This window comes from Athene noctua, chromosome 12 (genome assembly GCF_965140245.1).
Source record: "Athene noctua chromosome 12, bAthNoc1.hap1.1, whole genome shotgun sequence".
Classification (NCBI taxonomy): Eukaryota; Metazoa; Chordata; class Aves; order Strigiformes; family Strigidae; genus Athene; species Athene noctua.
Genome location: NC_134048.1, coordinates 250,710 through 271,603, shown reverse-complemented (window position 1 = coordinate 271,603; position 20,894 = coordinate 250,710). Strand labels below are relative to the sequence as shown.

General features: G+C 54.0%; 1 protein-coding gene across 1 annotated transcript in view; it reads right to left on the bottom strand.

Annotated features, from left to right (window-relative positions):
- Positions 1–6,167: 6,167 nt before the first annotated feature.
- LOC141965212 (hydrocephalus-inducing protein homolog) overlaps positions 6,168–20,894 on the bottom strand; it is a 101,845-nt gene continuing 87,118 nt past the window's right edge. Inside the window, 21 exon segments of the mRNA XM_074916462.1 lie at positions 6,168–6,313; positions 6,534–6,718; positions 6,898–7,112; positions 7,519–7,722; positions 8,199–8,813; positions 9,564–9,723; positions 10,699–10,840; positions 11,319–11,502; positions 11,798–11,946; positions 12,393–12,608; positions 13,736–13,909; positions 14,535–14,702; positions 15,366–15,388; positions 15,390–15,549; positions 15,682–15,871; positions 16,090–16,329; positions 17,414–17,563; positions 17,956–18,147; positions 18,260–18,387; positions 19,213–19,349; positions 20,361–20,494. Coding sequence (XP_074772563.1) covers positions 6,168–6,313; positions 6,534–6,718; positions 6,898–7,112; positions 7,519–7,722; positions 8,199–8,813; positions 9,564–9,723; positions 10,699–10,840; positions 11,319–11,502; positions 11,798–11,946; positions 12,393–12,608; positions 13,736–13,909; positions 14,535–14,702; positions 15,366–15,388; positions 15,390–15,549; positions 15,682–15,871; positions 16,090–16,329; positions 17,414–17,563; positions 17,956–18,147; positions 18,260–18,387; positions 19,213–19,349; positions 20,361–20,494 — 3,912 coding nt within the window.

Sequence of the window (20,894 nt, the reverse complement as noted above, 5' to 3'; positions counted from 1 at the left end):
TGTTTAGCAATATTAAGAATTAAGAGCTCAAGTGTTTAACCTTATTCGAAACTCCCTTGGTTTTCCCCCTGGAGTGCTGGCCAGGCTCTGGGTGGAACCCAACAGGAGGATGAAATCAGATGTTTCTGCTCAAAGAAAGTTGCCAGTTATTTTGGCCTGTTGATTTAGAGGCCGGACCTGCTTGCAGCGATGTTGGATGCCTCACCTACGATGGACGCATCACGTAGGGCTTCCAGTTTGTGAGGAAGGGCACTCTGAATTCTCGCTGCATCCAGTGTTCCCCAGCGATTGCGGATCTGAATGTGAGTACTTCTATTAAGTGTGCTATTCCGTACTTTCCTTACTGTTTATTTTGTAGTATTTAGTCATATCTCTTATTTATCAGTACTGAAATTAGCCTACTCTTTTAACTAGTAATTGTAACTGCTGTACTGTTTCAGCCTTCTGTGGAACTATTGTAAGTATGCTGTGTTTTGAAGTCTGTCTAACCTTTAATTGATACAGCTCTCAAACAAGTCTTGCAGGTGCCGTTGCAAAAACCAAGAAAGGGGAGATCTGGGAGGCATCGGCCTTACACAGCCTCTGACAAACAGCTAAGTTTGATGAAGAACAGGCCTCAGAAGATAGATAAGAAACTGCTGAGCTGTGCCAAGGTGGCAGGGAAAAATCAATCAGGACAGCAGACATTTTGCCTGGGCTTAGCAACTGCTGCCGACCCATCCCAGACCTGTTTGATTGGAGTTAGAGCTGAGAGGCTCTCTTCCCCCAGTAGCTGGGAATAGCATGCGAGGTCAGGCCTGGGGATATATATAGTTTGGTGGACAAAAAGCCGATCTGACACATGGTTGGTATAATCAGACAGTCTGGCTGGGATGGCAAACCCGTGCCTTTAGCCTGGGCTTGTCAAAATACCAACAAGGCCGCCTTTGTTACCACAGTCGCTGTTGCAGCGGACCTCATAGGACGCCTACGCAACATGACCCTTCAACCCTTTGGGAAGGAACCTGACACAATACTCATCCCCTGGAAGCAGCAAGTGTGGGACGACATGGTTACACATTCGGAAGACTTACAACGTGCCATCTTTGACTTTCCAGGGTCCATGACAACTGGAAAGGGTCTACAATGGGTTACACACCTGAAGACACTTCAGCTACAACTTACACTACCTCTAGTCATGCGCCCTCTTAACGGCACAACATACTTTACAGATGCCTCATCACAATCACAAACAGCTGCAGTCGTATGGAAAGCTGAAGGACACTGGGAAAAGAGGTTGTGGACTCAGACTGACAAATCAGTACAATGGTTGGAAGCCAAAGCGGTCCAGACGGCACTCCAGCAGGAAACAGAGAATCCAATTAATATTGTTCCAGACTCTCTCTATGTTTATAAACTTGTACACAAAATGGTAACCGTAGGATTTGTGCAGACGGAAGTATCGACTTTGCTTTATGACGCTCTACAACAACACGTAGGACAGGCCTTTCTTACACATGTGAACAGTCACCAATCCTTACCTGGTCCGATTATAGAAGGCAATCATAAGGCTGACCAGGTGGCTCGGGGTGTATAGTCACTAGATGCTGCAAAGCATTTACATGCCTTTCTACACCTCGGAGCAAAAGCTTTAGCAAAAACATGTCATATTTCTCTGTCACAAGCAAAAAACATAGTGGCACTTTGTCCCTACTGTCAAAAGGGCCCACTGTGGGAAGCAGGTGTCAATCCAAGGGGTATCTCCCCCAGTCAGATATGGCAAACTGACATAACAGAATTTGACCTATTAAAACCAAATAAATACCTCATGGTAACCATTCACACCTTGAGTTCTACAATATTAGCCACGATGGCTTGCAAACAAACAGCCAGACACATTATTGCTCATTGGGAGGGCGTCATCGCCTTATTAGGGAAGCCACAAGAGATTAAAACAGATAACGGCCCTTGTTTCATCGCAAGACGTACGAAAGAATGGTGTGCATTATGGGACGTCAAGTTAGTACACGGCCTTCCTTACAGCAGTCAAGAGCAAGCAATAGTGGAACGTGCGCATCGCACCCTAAAATCCAAACTACAACAGCTTGGCGGGGGGGAAGGTCATAAGGGGACAATACCCATAGACCGGCAACAGACTTTATTGTCCCGCGCCCTTTATGCTTTAAATCATTTTGTAGAGGCGACGAGTCCACACCTCCCCTGTGGAAACACTTTATGCCAACCCAGGAGACAAAAAATTATCCTTTGGTTCAGGTCAAGGAACCAGGAGCGATAGAGTGGGAATCTGGCTGGTCGCTGAGAGTGTTTGGGCGTGGGTATGCAGCAGTGGAAAAAGATGGTTTAATTAAATGGATACCTGCCCGATGTATAAAACCTGAAATAACCATTTCTTCTTAAAGTTTTTGCAGATTTTCTGTGGCTTTTGGCTAATTGGATCTTCTGCTAGACGAACCATCTCGCCCAAACCCAACATATGGGCAAGCACTACAGAGAGGCATGCAGCAGCTGTGGTTAATACAGAGAAAGAATGGAAAAAAAACCCAACACCAAAAAAAACAACAACGAAAAAACCAACACCAAAAAACTCACCCTTGCACATGAAGAAATAGAACAACAAGTCTTCAATTATTACAAATATAGCTATATAGCTTGGGGAGGGGGAAGTGTAGGGAGAGGCGCTCGGAAGATCTCACGATGTACAGAAAGAATAGGGAAGTAAAGATCTCGCGATGTACGGGAAGGCATATATAAAGCAACTGTGCAGTTAATAAATCGAACAAGAAGCAACCACCATATTGGCGTCTGTGCTTTTGTTCCCGCGAAGGTCATAATCTCCTGCATGGATTAGCTGTGATCTGAGCGCCACACCTCTGCGGATTGGCAGATAGAAAAAGACAGCTAATACCCCTAACTCAACACAGGACTACTGCAGCTGGAATATTTTTGGATTGCAGAGAGACAAAGCTCCTGCTTAAGGAAAAAGATTAAAAAAAAAAAAAAGAAAAAAAAAGGCAGGGTGTCATGGAATGCTGTTTTGACTGAATATCACCTAAGGCCCAAGCCCTCTACTCATGTTGTTGGATAAATGAGATTGTCTTTGTTATTTGATTTCTCTATCTCGATACTGAATTTCACACCTCCTATCTTATTTTATTGAATCTGATGGAGAACCAAAACTTGCTGGTTTTAACTTTGCTGGTATAGCTGCTGCTACGATTTGGGAATAATTTTTTGAGGGGTGATATTAATGCATATTAAAAGACAAACCTGTGCTGGATATTAGATGACTGAACTCCAGTAAGATTTAATTCCCATTTCTACCATTCTGTTACTTCTTATTAAACTTGAAATAGTTGTCAGATTTTATTTTTCTATTGAGTCTACCAACAGGAGAGTACAATCAGTACTATAAAAGTGTGTTCTGGAATGTAAGCATTCAGTTTCTGCCCGAACTACCACGACAGGTGATTTACCATTCCACTGAGAACATTCTTGTCTCACTACAGACAGGGCAGTTTGCAGAAACCGAGGCAGGAACAAGGGAGGCACAATCTTTCGTGGCAATATCCTGGGCTTAATTTAAATTGCCTCAGCAGATAATGGTCAGTGCTGGCAGTTTTTTCTCAACTAAGTAATCCGACATCACCTCCGTGAATGGGAGGAGTGGGGCGTAGCCAATGCACAGCAGCCCTTTCATTTACCGAGGTATGACTTTGTTTGCAGAGAATATGCCCTGGGGTGGTGGCAGGAGGGAGGAAGAGGAGCCACTTCTAGGAGCTTGGGTCTTCTGCTTTGATTAGGTCACAGCTACAAATAGATTTAGGACTCAGCCATGCTCAGTATTTTGCTCCTACTCGTACACAATGCTTTTAGAAATAAAAAATTAAAAAATGGAATGTGGAATTAAGGTGGTTGATTTAAATGACAGCAGAAACCAAAAAATTACAGATCTCATAGTCCAGCAGCTCCTTAAAGGAGTCTTAAACATCAAAAAGCAAGAAAAACCCTTGCGGGACAACATCCCACCCAAGAGGAGGAAGATGGTGGAGCAATGGGTGGGAAAACGCTCCAAAACCCCGCGGGAGGCGAAGCCGGACAGGCACAGCGTGGCGGCAGGCAGCAGCAGGCAGCAGCAAGCGGAGAGCATCCGATGCCGACCACGTGCCCGGCAAGCGAGCCAGAACCTGAGGGACACCACGGACAGAGTGCCGCCGCCCCCCGACCCCTTCCGACAGGCGGGCAGAGAAGACGTGGAGCCGGATCCCCGCCACACGCAGCCTGCGCCCGCCCGCTCCAGCCCCAGCCCTCTCCCATCTCTCTGTTTCTCACTTCATTAAAGGTTCGATGTGCGTTTCACAGCGCCTCTGCCTGGGCTCATCCCTGCAGCGGGAGGCGGGGGGCCAATGCAGCCCCTGACCCGTGTGTAGATCTGACCCTCCACCGCTTCACTCACTGCATGAGGAACCCCCCATGACTCTGGGTGGAGATGCTGAATCAGAACATTAGTTCCCAGACTCACAGTTAACGAACTAGAAAGAGCTCTCAAAAATCCATCTGCTCCCATGGAAGCAGGAAAATTCTTCTTTAGCTTTGAGAGCAGGACAAAACCTTCTGGGACTCGACACGCTCACGCTGCACAAACCCCCTGTTACACCAGTGTTACAAATCTCGACAAATCGAACACCATGTCCCGGGCCATTTCCAACCATTTAAAAACGCTACATCAAATCGCCATAGCTCCTGGGGGATTTTCACTTTCTGGCCTGTTTAGGTGGACACCATCCTTAAATTTTGCCCTGGTTTGAGCCCAGAGGGCAACTGCGCACCACGCAGCCGCTCACTCACCCCTTCCCCGCAGAGCTGGGAAGGAGAAATGAAGCAAAGAGCTCAGGAATGGAGATAATGACAGAGAGGGGTGGCTCGAGCACCCATGAGTCAGGGCAAAAGACAGACTTGTTAGGGGAAGAAAACAGGAATAGCACCTGAATTCAAACACTAACAATGCTTAACAGACACAGTGGGACAGTGAAAAGCGTTATGTTACCACAGTTAAAAACCCCTCGCCCCACCCCTCCCTCCCTGGATAACGTCCTTGGCTCCATGCCATGCAGCTGCCGCCACAGCCCGATCAGTTTTTAACTGTTTCAGGAATTCCTGTACCAGTCGCCATGCAGTTGAAGATGACACAGCGATGGTGTTCTTCCTTACGGCTGCCTCGAATAAGGCGCTCCCTGCCCCTTTCCATGTTTCCAGATCAAGAGCAGACCGTGCATCAGCAGGGACCCCATTCCTTTTGCACCAGATAAGCAAAGTGCGCAGGGCTTTCCCCTCGTCAGAGGGAGGTGGCAGCAGAGGGCTCCACGATGGGAGGTGGAGGGGGCACTGCCTGAGGGGCTTTCTGCTCATTCCGTCTTTGTGGAGGAAACAACTCATCTTGTGCTTCCTCATTGGAGTCCTCACACAATCCCCTCGCCCTCAACCGCGTCTACGTTTGGGACGGGCTCCCCCCGCTAGGTCCATATCTTGACCTCTCGCCACCAGGACCCGGCCCGAGGACACCCCTGGATTATAAGGTGTTTCCCCTGAGCTTGCTTTCTCCGCCTTAAAGTCTTTTAAAGTCTCTTTTAAAAACCTCCAGGTTGTAAGGAGGTTGGTTGCATTCTTATTACCGCGAGAGGCACACTCCAGCAGTTTCTGTCCCAGTTCTTCCCATTTGCTCACACTAAATGCAGTGGCAGTGCCAGCTTCATACCCTTGCGTTTTGATTCACGACAACATTTTTTGGAGCGCTACATCATCCAATTTGACTCCCCTGTGCTGAAGCACCAACTTCCACATTGTCAGAATCATACCCTCCTCCTTAGAGAGGATGGCACCCATCGCTTTGTTCCCAGCCGCTCACCTGGACGGTGTCAAATTCCAAAAGGTTGTCGGGACTGTGCAGCTCTCCCCGCCGCTGCGCTTGACTGGGCTCCATCTCCGCAGCTCTTCCTGCCGCCGTTATTTATTTCCTCGGTGTTGGGATCACATCGGGGCCACCATTTGTCGTTGTTGAGATGGACACGACAAACACCGAATTGTGCAAAATGGCTACTTTATTGTTCCAACAAGCCTTTTAATGACTTTATGCAGCGTTTGTGTCCATGTACGACTGGTTTTGGTGGAGACTAACAGTTCACGGCTGGATGCCCTCTTCTCTGTTGCAGCCTCGATGACCTTCCTCTCCTTGCGGTCAGGCAGTTCTGGTCTGGCAGTTCCTTGATCTTCTCAGCTCTTCTCGGGACTTTCACGTCTCTTAAGGGTACGTGGTTATCTGCTCAAAGTCAGTATCAAACTTACATTCTGATCCCTCAGACCAGCCCAGGTCTCCCATAGTACCAGTACTGGTTCCCAGCTCCAAGCACGGGAAGAGACACTGGGCGGCTCAGGCAGCATGCTCTGCCCGAGCCAGAAGGTCACTGGGGCACAAGGGGCGGCCCTGGCTCTGAGTTCAGGGAGGAGCAGTGTGGGAGGCTCCCATGCCCCAGCCTTACCGTGGGGGTCCTGGCTGATGGTGGGATACAGGCAGGTACCCCTGCAGTGCACCTGGTACTGTCGGTTCGTCCCCAGCACCTCAAAATGCAGCGTCTGATCAAACTGCCCCGGCACCGTGGAGCTGAACTGGACCTTCAGTTCTACCTCGCCGTGGGCAGGCACTATCCACCGGCAGCTGCTCAGCCTGGCAATGAAAGAGGAGGCTTCAGACATTGCTAACGAGCAAACGAGAGAAGGAGGCGGCTCATGGACTCGCCATCCCATGGAGGCCCCGGCAGAGGGTCCCTGCGGGGCTGGGGACGATGGACCCCGCTGGCAAGATGGACGTGAAGCAGAGGGATCGCCTCCTCCCTCACGGCTCACCTGACGGATCTCCCCGGGGATGGGGCCATGTCCATGTCGCTTTGGCGTGCCCCGGGGCGCTGCGTGGGTGCTCCCGTGCCCGGCGCCTGGAGACCTCTCCTGCCTGGAGACCTCGCCCGGCTGGAGCTCCGCTTCCTCCTCACAGCCTCCGGCCTGCCCGCGGCTTTCTCCTTCCCCGACTGGCCCCTGCTTGGCGTGACCTGCTCCTCTGACACCTTCACACCAAGGCAGAGAGGAAAGGGAGAGAGGTGAGACCTGCCCTGAGACACCCCCATCCCAGAGAGAAAGCTGCGGGTTTGTTAACAGACGGGAGAGAGAATAAACCACCAACCACCTCTGCCCACGGATTTGGTCTTCCTTATGGGACTTTGTTTTGCCTACAACACCCCTCCTTGCCCAGGACCCTCTCCTCAAGGGAAGTTGAAGGGTTTAGCTGATTTTTTTTTCCTCTCATCTTACAGAACTGCCCCATGTTTCAAGCAGAGCTGTCTCTTTCAGACAGACAGGAGGGATGCCTGCAGACATGGGGCCCTGTCATGTCTTCACTGCCCTTCCACAGTGATCCTTTTCCATTCCACCTGCCCCCCATGCCCCCACCCAGCCTGGACCCTGCCCTGGCACCTCCACTGCAGGCACATCCAAGAGACTTCTGGTGTTCTTCTTTTCTTCTTCTGCAGTGGCACCTTCAGGCACGACAAAGGCGAAGTGCTCGAGGGCTTCTCCTGCTGCAGGGACCATCCGCTTCTCCGGGTAGCGGATCACGGAGTAGAAAGCCGTAGGTGGAATGGGAGGCCCCGAGGGACCCAGTCCCAAGTCATCCAGGATCTAAAGCATAAGAGAAAACCCTGTTTATGCTCCCGTCGCCTTCATCCTCACACTCCCTGAAAGACACTGAGCTTTTGGCAATGTTTTTTTTTTATGTAGATGGAGTACAGTGATTTTTTATGCCCAGCAGGGTGGGCAGGCTCCAGAGCAGTGCCAGGACCTACAAGTGGGACCTAGAGAGAAATCTGAGTGACTCGGCTGAAGGAAACAATGACCAGGAGCTGCCCTGCCCTGGGACCATTTTAAGTGATTTCCAGACTGGGAAACTCTCTGAACAGAGAGGATGAGAGCCCCCCGCTCTTCTGCCCGACCTGAGGGATGGCAAGAACTTCCCCAGCCACGTGGCTGCTGTGAAGCCATCGTGGAACATCATCAGTGGCCTGGACAAGGCTCTGTGCTGTTGTCACCTGGCGGGACACAATGCACCAGGACCCAGACCACGGCAGGCTCAGCATCTGAGCCTCACAGGGCTTTACCTGCTCTGCCGCTGGCAGCTTGCCACTCTCCAGGATCGCCCTCGTCACATCTGCAGAGCTCAGCACCTGGATGTCCAGGCAGGGCACCCCAACGTCCTGGCCTCTGGATGACCCTTCTGCACCTTCCCCTTCCAGCCCAGATAACTTGGAGTCCTCAGGAGCCTTCAGTTTTTCCAGACGCTCCTTCTCCAGCCTCTCCTGGTGCTCCTTCTCTCTGTCCTTTCGGCTCCTGCAACGGCGCTGGCCTTGGACTTGCTGCTGTACCACCTCCTGGTTCAGAGGGGACAGCAGGATACCCTGAGCCCTGTCCCAGGATGACAAAATATGTGTGACATCCTTCTGCGATGCCTCGTAGATCTTGAACCTCAGGGCCAAGTTCTCGCTGTCACTCTGCGCCTCGGTTTTAGTTTCTCCCTGTTCCGGGTCCGCAGGTTGTACAACCTCTGCTGAGCAGACATCTGCCAGGGGAGCCTCGCTCTGCTTTTTCTTATCTTCCTTGTCACTTGCAAGAGAGTCCGGGTGCTCCTTTGCAGATCCCTTCCTCTCTCCCCCCTCGGTGACTTCGGACAGGTTGCCAATGGATGCTCTGGTGTTTCTGGTGGATGCGTTCGTATTCTGGGCAGGAGGAGCAGGAAAAAGCGGTGAGCATTTCCAAGCACCAACTCAAATGCTGTAGGACAGCAGCGATCTTTGCAATAGCACCCCATGTCTCATCTGAGGCTTGTGCTAGGTGCTCTACAAATCCCAATTCAGAGCGCAGCTGGTACCCAGTTGAGCTCAACTGAAACTAAACTCCCCAGTGTCAGACTGATGAGGAGTCCTGCAAACCAGCTGAGAAACAGAACAGCTTCCCCGACCCAAACTTAAGACACCTCCTTACTCCTGTGCAGTCCTCCGGGCACGTTTCTGGTGTGCTGAGCATCCATCCCTATGTCTGGCTGACACTTTGGGAAGTCTGGCTGCTAATGAATACCTAGAGGGCCTGGTGGTATCTCCTGCCAGACAGGTAGCAAAAGACACCACATCCCTGGCGGGTCAGGGCTCAGAGGTGTAAGTCACATGCAGAACGGGGACAAATGCTGGACTAAAACTATCTAGGGCTCGGAGTTATGTGAAGCCATGACTCAAAGGCAGCATGACCCTAGAAGAGCAGCTCTACCCAACAAACCCAGCCAAAAATAGCCCTGGCGAAGCAGCAGCAGGATCAAACACTGGCTGCTGTTTCCCAGCACAGCCGCGTGTGTTACCGACGGCCAGGTGCTCATCCCCAGCACTGCGGGTGGCTGCTGGCTGCGCCAGGAATGGTTCGGCTCAGCAGGAGGGGCCCCAGGGCTTTTACTCATCTCTATAAACACAACCACCCACCTGCCCGACTCCAGGCTGGCTTTTCTTCCTTGCAGCATTATCTTTCCCAGGCTTTCTCTTGGCCCACTTAGATGACTTCTTCAGATCTTCTTCCTCCCTCAAGTGTTCTAGCTCCCACCGGTGCTTTTCCTCAAGCTCTTGAGCCAGCCGCTCCATCTCCCTTCAGCAAGACAAACAAAACATCCCCAAGAGTCACCGCCAGAAATCTGGGCTCGTTGCAATCCCAGCTGGTCCCGCACTTCATTCACTGACCCTGAGGCCAGGCACAACCGTTAGACCAGCTCTGTGGACTTCCCTCAACCTGGGGAGGCTGGGACATCCAAAGTGAGGGAAGGCGGGAGGGGACCTCCAGGGCCAGCCAAATCTAGGCTTTGCTGTCACAAGGTCTAAATTGCATTACTTCTCCAGTAAGGTCCACCTGGACACCTCCAGCAATGCTGCCAAAGACTGGCTGATCCAGGGAAACAAACTTCAGCTGGGGCTGAAAGAAGTGCTGACACACAGGCTCGCTTTAAGCAAGTCCCTCCCCAAGTTTCAGGCAGGAGTTAAGAGAGCCATAAGCTTATCCTGTGTATCCTCCTGAACAGGGCTGCTTTGCGGGATCAGAGCTTCCCCCAGGCTCACCTGCTGCTGCAGCTGAAGCTGAGCCTAGGAGAAACCAGCTTTATGGCTGGTGTCACTCAGTAAAGGAAAACCCTGGGAGCTCAGCAGTGCAAGGGCCTCACCTACACCAGGACTGGGATCTAAACCAAGCCAGCACAGCTGTGCCTCACACCAACCCACACCACAACCCCTCTGGTTTGGAGAAGAAGGGCGATGAAGAAGATGAGAATGAACATCACTAACTAGAGACACCTGTAAGCACAGTGGCAAGGCAAGCACAGAGCCCAGCTCCCTGCAGCCTGTGTCCAAGCCGAAGGGCTCACCACTAAAGCGGAGAGAGGATGTTCTCATCTCACCGGAGGAAGGTGCCTCCTCTGCTGGGAACCAGGGAGGTGGAACTGGCAGTCCTTGTGCTGCTGGTAATTAATGCTTTTGACCTTGGTAACCCCTCTGAGCTCAACCAAGGTCTCCGGAGCAGGGAAACCCTTCGGGGACGCTATCTTGGGGAGGCACCCATAGAGGGCTTACAGACCTCTTCTTCCTCTCACGCTTGACTTGCAGTATACTGTTATCAAACTGAATTTTCTCCTCCTCGGTGAGGGCATCATACTCGTCCTCGTCCATCTCCCAGAGGCGTGCTTTCTCCCTCCTGGCAGCTTCTTCCCGCTCCCGTCCTTCAGCACAGACCAGAGGAGAAACCGTCAGTGCCTGCAAGCAGAGCTTGCTGCTCTGGGTGAGCTGCCAGGATTCACAACTCTGTCCCGACCCAGCCTATCATCCTGCCAGGAGATACTGGCGAGCTCACATCCCCGCTTCAAAATTCAGACAAGCCCCCAAACTATCGCTGCTCAGTGAGTTCCCGTGCCTTGCCTGGCTCACACGCCCCAGCGCCGTGGACGGCTGGCCGGTGGTTAGTTATTGAGCCACAGCAGCTTACACTTGTGCCCAAGCTTTAATGTTAGAGACTGAGGTCAGCCTCAGCATTGCTGTATTTTAAGCAACTGTGAGCTGAGTGCTGGCTACACCGAGGCAGAAGGTGGATGGATTAATAAAAACCCCTCTTACAAGTTCTGCTGGTAACCCAGATACACACGGGTAAGGTTGAAGGCTTGAGAGAGAACATGTCAGAGTTACGGAGACGAAGAGTCTCACCTTCCTGCTCTTTTGCGGCCATCTCCCTGGCTTTCCAAGAAGCATAATCCTGGAACAGGTTCACAAAATAGATGTAAGGCCGATTTCTGACAGCTTTGAGCAGGCAGAGGAGAGCAGACGCCGTGTTGCGTGCAAAGAGGGTCTCCAGGCCATCGAACACCACTCCCTGGTAGCAGTCGCTCAGCTGCAGATAAAGCCAAAAAGGAAGAGAAAGTCAGCTGTCGCACGCATTGGGCTCTCAGCCAGTCACTAAAGCCTGTCGTCAGAGATCACCAGCCATCCCAGTTCCAAGTGCAGCAGCTCAGACAAGCTCTGATCTTCTCCCGCGCTCTGCCAGCTCATGGCATCTGCAGCTTCACCCACGGATCCCTGCACGCAGCCCAGGACTCCTCCAAGAGCAGGCACAGCCCTCCTCCTCCTCTCTGAATTGTACCTCGCTGCCTGTCTCTCCCTAGCAAGAACGCCCCCACCCCACGTACCTGCAGCCTGTCAGAGAGGATGGCCACCAGCAGGTCCTCGGGCAGCACGCAGCTCCTAAAGCCCAGCTCTTCTGATGTGCTGCTACCGATGCTCAGCGATCGCTGCGCAGGAAAGCAAGGACGGGGAGAGAGGTGAGAACTTGATGAGCCTTGCAATGTTGAACGTCACCAGAAAAATCAACCGCTTTGGAAACCCCCAAACAATTCCAACTACTGAGCTTGGAGCTGGGGTTTCTCCCTAGCAGGAGAATAGAACAAAACTGCAGGCCAGCAGCTCCGGGGGAGCACGCTGGAGGGTGCGTGCGTGGCCAGCAGAGACCCAAGCTCGCAAGCCCCCAGCGCAGCATCCCGCAGCTTTGCCCACGGCTGCAGCCACATTAGCCAGGACTGCACTTTGCCAACCAACGGCTGAGATGCCGTAGAGTGTTTCTGCCAGGGTTTCATTCCCAGCCCGAGCCATGCCCAGCCTGCCCAGCTGGCTCTCTGCACTACAGACCCCCGCACCAGGCTCTGGGTGACGCAGAGCCTCCACTGGAAGCGGCCCCTTCACTTCTCAAAGGCAACAGAAAGGTCCCAGGCATCAACCAGTGCAGGCCGTGCTTCACCTGGGAGCCTGTCAGATCCATCAGATGCTGCTTCTGGGATCGGGCTGTGGGGCCATCCCTCTTCTCGCCTGCCGCAGTGCTCACCTGGCCTTGGGAGCTGACGGACTGCCGGCTGACTTTGTCCACAGAGCTGGACCGGCTCGTCTCTAGGCTGCGCTTGGCCTTGGCGTGGAACTGCTCGCCGAGGGACTCATCTGCGTTGTGACCTGCGGAGGGGACAGACGCTCAGTGGGGAGCAAGCAGGCACCTTCCACCCCAACGGACACAGCCCTGCGCCCTGGCAGGGACACGGCCCTCGTCCCCCAGCCTGCCGGGCACTAGCAGCACCCATCTCCAGAAGCAGCTCCTGCCCTGCTTCTCTTTTTAGCATGGTAAAGCACACCACCTGATACTGGATTTTAAAGCCAGAGAGTTTTTAAGGCACAGCTCCGCATCCCTCCTCACAAATGTGCACGCAGGTGACGCCGCACAGTAGCTCTCCTACGGATCAAGCCAAGGCTCCATCCTCCAGGAGCATCATTTCTGTACCTTGCGCCCATCCTGCACTCTCACGTGGAGACGGTAACATGCAGCCCTGCCCCAGCTGCATCCCCATCTCCACTGGAGCCAAATCCTCCGCATGGGCTAACCCCACCTGGGGCCCAGACCCTTCTTCCTTCCGCCAGCTCCCAACCCAACCAGGTTCAAAGCTGAGCAATGCAAAACTTCCCCCACCAGAACCAGGGTCTGGCCTCACCCTGCAGAGCTCGGGGCACCAACTGCCCAACCAGGTTTTCTAAAAGTCTCTGGTCTCAGGTGCAGAACAGCACCACATGCACGAGCTGTGTGACCTGACAGCGTGTATAGGGAAACCTCTGGAGAAAAGAGTCTCATCTGAAACTCTGGGAGGTTATTCTTCCCTTCCTCTCACGTTTCTGAAGCCACACTCAAAGTCAGTTGTCTAGTGCTTCACGAGCAGCTTCAGAGGGCTTCTTCCTTGTTCAAGTGGGCATCAGTTCTGCCTGATGGCCACGAGGAGTCAGCTGGATTCAGCTTTGAGGAAATGTAAAAAAACCCTGAGAAAAATTCAGGTGTGCCTCACCACTCCTAGGAAAAGGAGTATGTGCTGAGAAGCCCAGAGGCAGTAAAAGTGCCCCTGTCTGAGCCCTTAAAACAGAGATTATTTTCTTTAATAACATGAAATGCTTTATGAAATGGCTTTGCATTTCTGCACGCTGCACCCATGTTCCCTAAGAGACCCAAGGGCTGTCAGACTCCCTCTCTGGAGCAAGCAGAAGCGGACGGTCAGGGTGGGTTTCTGAAGCGCTGCTCTGGGTCCAGCGTGTCTCCTTACCGGCACCCTCTGCCTCCTTGCAGCTCTGCTCGATGGCAGCCCCGGTGCACAGCTCCCGGGCGCGCAGCCCTGCCGAGCTGCTCCTGTCCGAGATGGCTTCTGTCACCACGGCGTCGATGGACAAGCAGGCAGCGCCGTAGTATTTGGACAGGGCAACCGCTGCTGCTGTCTTTCCTTGAGAGAGAGGAAGACTGCTTGGTGACACTTGCACGTGAAGCATTTTCAGGGACAGGCTCTAGAAAGTCCCCAGACAGGATTTCAAAGTTTCAAGGACAGTGGGAAATCAAGTGCCCCTTTAGGGGAGACCACGAGGGAGGGAGCTGAGCACGGCTGGAAGCGTTGTCCTCTAGAGCCAGGCGGATCACCTCCACCTCACACCCAGCTGAGCGCTTTGTCCCTCGTGGGGACCTCAACCCTGGGCCAGGACATTGTTTCGAGCCCGGTCCCACCACCCCTGCGCTGGCCGGCGCTGCCTCAGGCAACGTCTGGGCACGGGCTGGGGGTCAGTGTGGGCGAGGGACCGCGCCCATGAGGCAACCTGGGCACTAGGCACCGTGCTCCCACCAAGCAACGGGGACACGGCCACCCTGTGTGGGGGGAGGATAGCCTGGCTCTGTGGACACGGGGCGAGCCACAGCACTTGCCCCAGCTGGTGAAGGCCTGGGACCATTTCATGTACCAGCAGGGCTGTGGCTTACCTCGCTTCGCTTCAAGTGGTCAATCAAGCAGCACGGCCCACCAGGACGTGTCTCTCCTGCTCCCCCCGCATTCCTTGCAGCCACGGGCTCGGCTCACCTACCTGTCAGGGGTGCCCCATGGACGATGACGACGATCCCTCTGCGGTCTCGGGCCGCGCGCCCCTCTGCAGAGATATCGATGCCAAGGTGGCGGGCGATGGCCCTATGCACAGGGCTGTCGGTCACTTCTCCCGCGGCCGCCCTGCTGCTGGTGACGCTCTGCCCATGCTCTGCTGTGCGGAACCAGATAGAAAAGTCAGCCTCCTGCCTACCTATGACCCTGATCATCCTCCCCAACCCCTCAGATCCTGGGAGAGAAGACTCTGCTGAAACCAACACCACACCGAGGTCTCACCATGCCCCTCCTTTAGGCTTGTGCAGATCAGGGTCTGCCCTAGATGGTGGTCAAGGTGCCTCTTCAGAGTATAGGAAATGGGCTGGCAGAAAGAGGAAAGAACAAGCCTTTGGCAATACCTAACAGGACTGGGCCAAATGTCCCGTCACCTGTCAACGTGGTCCCAGGTCCTGCTGAGTAAGGGGCGGACAGGCAGAACCAGGCATTTTACACTGTCCCAAGGGAGAGGCTCCATTTGCACATTGAGCGATTATCCAAAAGCTGGATGCTTTAGGAATATTACTCCAGGAGATGTAGCTGGGCTCTGAATTCATCATAACACATTTGCAAAGAGCTCCCACCTTTGCCCTTAGGAGGTCACCAAAAGCCATCTCGGCTTGCAGTGTCACGCAGGACAGAGAGCGCGCTGCCCTGCCTAGGAAAGGGAACAGCATCACCCTGATCCCAGCAGCTCCTGGGGCAAAAAGGTGCTCATTTGGCAAAACTGGGGAGAACCTCTCTGGCCTCTCACTTGTCCCTGTCCCGTCTGCAACAATACCCATCCCCTGTCTTTTCTCAACACCTTCCCTCTCCTCTGTGTTCAGATTTAGAGTCCACCTCGTTGGACTGGCTTTCATCAAACACGGAGGAGAAAACGAATGAGCTCTGGGATGAGACAGCGTGAATGATCCCAGCAGAGGACTTTCTTCCTTGATCTGACAGAGACTGGACATTTTCAAAGTCTGCGTGTTACAAGGCACAGACTTTCACGCTGGAATTCCTCCACCAAGCTGGGGAATGGGTGGCTGCTGAAAGCCTGGGCTTCCCGTGGAGAGCTCAGGGTGTGCGGGCTGGACTCCCCGCTGTGTCCACACTCAGGACAGCCAATGCCAAACCCTCACCGTTGTCCTGGCCTGCTGGTTCCCCAGTCTTGGACTCCTCATCCTGCAGCCTCTTCTGCTCCTGATAGTACTCCAGCACCTCTGGGGGCAGCTTCTCACCCGGGGCACGTGGAGGCAGCAATAAGGTGTTACGGCAGTCATAATCTTTAAGCATCTGCAGGACCTGTGCATGTAGGGAAGAGAAGACATATGCAGGACGTGTTTCTAACAACACGGACTATCCAGGCCCCTCCACAGTCTGCCAGCAGAGCTGGCTAACCCTGAAATGCCACCAGGCTTTGCCCTGGGAACTGTCTCCATCTCCCTGGCACGAACCCGGGAACGCTGGAGCACTGTGAAGCTACGGGAGCGTGCACATGGGGACCAGAGCTTCCCTCTCACCTGCTCCTCAGCAAGGTACTGCTGGTCGAACTCCAGCGAGTAAAACTCGATGGGGAACTCGCATGGGTTCTTCACCACCACTGTCCCCTCTGCTCCATGGCTGTGCGGCAGCAACAGTCCCAGCTCGAGCACTGGGGGGCTGAACTCCAGCCGTGGCTCCAGCCCACGCCCCGAGACCTGCAGCTGGAGGTTCTGGCTGCTCTGGCAAACAGTAATCTTCATCTCACTTCTGTAGGACTTCTGAAAAGAGAGAGGCACAGAAAGCTCCTCCATGAAGTCCCAAGTGACAGGGCCTCAAATTCAACTCTTTCCCCAGGGCAGGGGTGTCACCAGTACCTCTAAGGGGAATGGAAAACAGATGTTTACTTCCAGCAGGGGCTACAGCATCTGCATGCTGGCTCTGAGGAACTGGGATGAATCCTAATGTGAAGTCTAACTGGCTATTTTGGTGTCAGATGAATCTAAAACGCACTATCAGATGTTTTCACCTAGTCACAAGGGAGTGTGATGCTCATGAGAAAGGTCCTCAGGGTTACGTTGCCCAGACACAGTCCTGGCACTGCTGCATCAGGCAAACATCAGCTCGATGAATGAGGCAGGTGAGCTCTCACTGGCTAGAAATAAGGGTCGACTTCTCTGCTCAGTGTTTGGCTCTGGTCAAAGCCAGACACAAGATGGTTACACCTCTACAGCAATTAAAACATCCCTGGGACTGTTCCCAGGCACGGAAGCACCTGTGTCCATCCTGTTACCCACTGCCAGTTTCCAAGCCACGGTGGCCACAGGCAAACTGCCTTTGGGAACGCCCCGTCATTGCAGCTGACTCCCAGAGTGCCTGGGAACGCGCAGGCAGGCTGAGCCAGAGCCACAGGGACTGCTGGCAGCAGCCACTCCAGGCGACTGTCCTGCCGTGCCCAGGAAGGTGCCCGGTGGCTGTTTTGCCTGCTGGTACCAGCAGCAGGACTTGCCTAGACTGGCCCTTGCAGGGTTATCCCCTGTGAGCGCGCCAGCTGCTCTGCACCAGGGCGCTGCAGCCTCAAACAGGCGCCTGCAAGGGGGAGACGAGGGCAAACAGGCAGATTTCCCCCCATGCACCAAGAGGCAGCCAGCCCAGCGTGCCCTGATGCTCTCTGAGCAAGCTCCCCAGGGGGATTTCAAAGCCCCTCTCAGAAGAGTGTGCTGCAGGGGAAACTGAGGCACAGTGGGTACAGGGCTTGCAGAAAGCTCTCTGTGGAGGCAGACGCCGTCTCCTCCTCCCCGTGCTGGGCTCTCGTTACCACACTGTCCTGCCAGACCTCCTGGGGGTGACACTCGCCCATCTCACCTCTTCGGTGGGCGAAAACCTCACTCGGACGTGGCATCGCTGTCCCGGAGCGAGGGTTCCAGCCGAGGGCAGCGCCTCGAAGACACACGGCTGGGCTTTCAACTTCTGGGGCACCTTCTGATGCAGCCCCGCTGGCCAATGCTTGTCCACCTGAGCCAGAAAACAATTGTGTGAGGTCTCCTCGGTCTGCGAGGACAGACCCTCGGTCCCCGCAGTGCTCTGAGACACCGTCACGGTGCTGAGGGCACCCACAGCCAAACCAGCCGAGGCCACCCCTGGCCTGAACTGGAGGGAAAACACGTCGGCAGGGCAGGCAGATGGGGAGGCACCGTCCTCAGAAGAGGAGGAACAGGGGAAGGTGGCAGAGAAGTGAAGCACCAGCTAATGCCCAGGTCCAGGTGAGCCAGCCTTGCTCTGTACCTCCAAAGCTTCCTCAGACGAGCTGCAGCCCAAGTGCTCACACAGCCACAGGGCAGAAAGGGCAAGAGAGGCAAAGAAAACCCAACCGAGAAGGTACGTGTTACACATGGTCTGTGCTTTACCTTCTTAACAGGCTCATTTATAGTGATGAGCCAGTTACAGGGGACCTGGACCTGATTGTGGAGCTGGATGGTTTCCTCCTGGCACTGCCCACACTGCAGAGTGGAGAACTCCAGCCTGTCCCTGGAGACGCAGACGGCTGGCATGGCCACGCTGGCACGGAGGCGGACGTGGAACGTGGGGCCTCCTGCTACCTAGGGAAGGACAGAGCATCCAGCTGAGAGCCCCGGTGACATCTGCTGCTGTCCCCGACCTGCCCCGAGAGGTGCACGGGCACAGCGGCGCGAGGAAGCACGCCGCAGGTACCTTGATGGGCAGGAGCACGTCCACCTCTCCCAGCGGCAGGTTGGCACTCTGTGGGTCAAAGCACACTTCAAATGTCTTGCTCTCGCAGCAGGGCAGGTGCTTCACGCGGTCCAGCTCCACACTGAAACCTTGAACAGACGAAAATAAAGCAGCTGAGATACACAATCGACATGAACGTGTCACAAGCACGTTAAGGCCGTATGTCCTGGCTGGCAGCTCTGTGAAGTTTCCCTTTGTACCTGTGGAGAAGACTGCCACTCCTTCTCCCTTGTCACCGCACAAGGAGAAAGGGTTTTCACAGCCAGAATCCAAGACCCACATGGTAAAAAGGAAACATCTCAGTTGAGGAGCTCCAGCCATTCCTTCACTAGGGATCCCAGGGAAGGATGCACAGACCTCTCCAAAGGAGAATTTCCAACTAAGATTCCCCCATGCCATGGTGCTCTCTGAAAAACGATTTAGAGGAGGCACCTGATCACCCTTCAGACACGGCGAGGCACCGTCACGGCCTGTTTCGGAAGCCTGTTTTGATACAACAGAGGACCTCACAGGCTGTCTCCTCACTAAAGGCTGAACAGAAGTGCTATGGCATGATGAACTTTAAACAAAGCACTTCCAAACCACAAAGGGTCCATCTGTTTGCAACACAAGCTCATGGAGTGCCCATCAGACGATGCTCATGGTAGCCAAGAGCAGAAGATGCTGAGAGGTGACCAAGGTGATCAGCCCACCCAGCCCCGGAAGGGAAGCGTTAGGGCAGGCCCAGGCGGGCCGAGTCTCAGAGTGCTGCTGGCCCGGAGAACTCAGGCTCTAAAGCACCAGGCAGCAGGTCCGAAGGAGGAAAAAGTTATACATACAAGCACTCATAAAACCTCCCCATATCCAGTGGCTTAAGCTAAACTGTCAGAGACAGCTCCTTCGAGCCCACGTGAAGGCTCTCCAGCACTGGTTACCTGTGTCACGCAGGACCTGTCTGTCAGCGTAGAAGGACACAGGGAACTGCCCGGTGTTGGTGATCCTCACGACATGCATGGGGGTGTTACCAAGAATCACGTACCCAAAGTCCAGGAGGTACTCGGGCAGCTCAGCTCTGAAAGGAGGAGTAAGGACAATCCTTAAACCACAGCCTGGCTGCATTTCCAAGAGCATGAAAGATGCAAATAAAATATTTCTGGATTCACTGTTGTAAAAACTCAACTCAAGACCATGAAATCCAAGGCCTGACCACCTGGTAATAAGACTTTGGTAAGTCACGAGGAGCATAGGACCTAGGTTTTATCAGCTACCAGTGGGGCCTTAAAATAAAATTAGTTTAAAATGAGTATCATTTATCACAGCTCCTCTGCTACGGGAAGCCACTGTAGGTAAGTCCAGTGGACCTCCACCGGTCTCAGTGAAACTGCTATGCCCCATGTGCAGCCCCAGCCTGAAAGTGCTTCAGGACCTTGTCATGGGATTCGCCTGCACAGGAAATCTTCACTGCTCTGCAACCACATCTGTCCCAAAAGCAGCACGGACAAATGCGGTAATCAACACCTGCAAGATTCATGGGAGGGGCCTTTCCCAGAGCAATCTCACTCGGGAAAGCACATACGTGATCTGTTTTGCAGAGCATCTTCCCGAACTGGAGCCTACCGTGCCCGTGCCTCCTCATGGAGGAGCAGAGGGAAGATACCGAGGTAAGCCCTGCAGTCCCACCAGCATCCGAGCCACCGGATTTGTCAAGGGTGTGTCAGCCTCTGCGGTTCCCTACTCTTTTTGCTCAGTGTGGTCTGTTAGCCGGAACAAAGATTTGAGTTGCCTCTTTCAGATCTGGTCAGCAGGGACGGTGCTGGTGCTCTCTGGAAGGGCCTGATGCTCTGCACTGGCCCCCTCAGCCCTAAGAGCAGGACCCAGCGCCTGTGGGGAGCTGAGCACCTCCAAAGCTCAGGGTGGCTCTGTGGCAGTGAGGACACTCAGCTGCTCACAGGGAGCACGGCAAAGCCACCAGGATCAGACCCTTTCTGGAGTCCCCACTACCCCCAGCTCTCAGGAGCAGGGGTGCACTGCTGGGTGCTACCCTCGGGGCACCTGGAGACAGGGTACGGGAGCCCCTACTAACTTGAGAAGCCTCTGACGAGCGCGCTGGTCAAAGGCAGTGGCCTCTGGGGGACCAGAGGTGAGAGCTTTCTGCTGCTCCAGGGCGTGTTCTTCCATCAGCAGCTGCTCCATCTGCATCTGCAGCCCAGGGTCCAGCTGAGGGAAGGAAAGGCAGCGGCTGGTTAGCAACGGTCCTTCCCAAGGCTCCCCCCTGCTCGTGTTGGAGGGGTGATGGGGTCCTTCTGTCTCGCTGCTCAGTGTCTGTGACACCTCCTGCTCTCTCAGGCAGGGCCTCATCTCAAGGGCAACGAACTCCAGCAACTTCGCCTGCCCAGTCACTGTTACAAAAGCTGATCTGGCCAGACAGACAGACAAGCCAGGAACCTTCCAGAGCTTCAAGTCTTTGCCTGCCCCCAGCCAGTGTCAAAGCAGCTCGGACAAGAGCTCTCTTGTAAAGGGAGTCATGATAAGGCTGCTGTCTCTGAGAGATCAGCACTGGCAGCACAGTCCCAGAGCACAGTCAGGCTGCTGCTATTAAGCTCTGTAAACCTGGCAG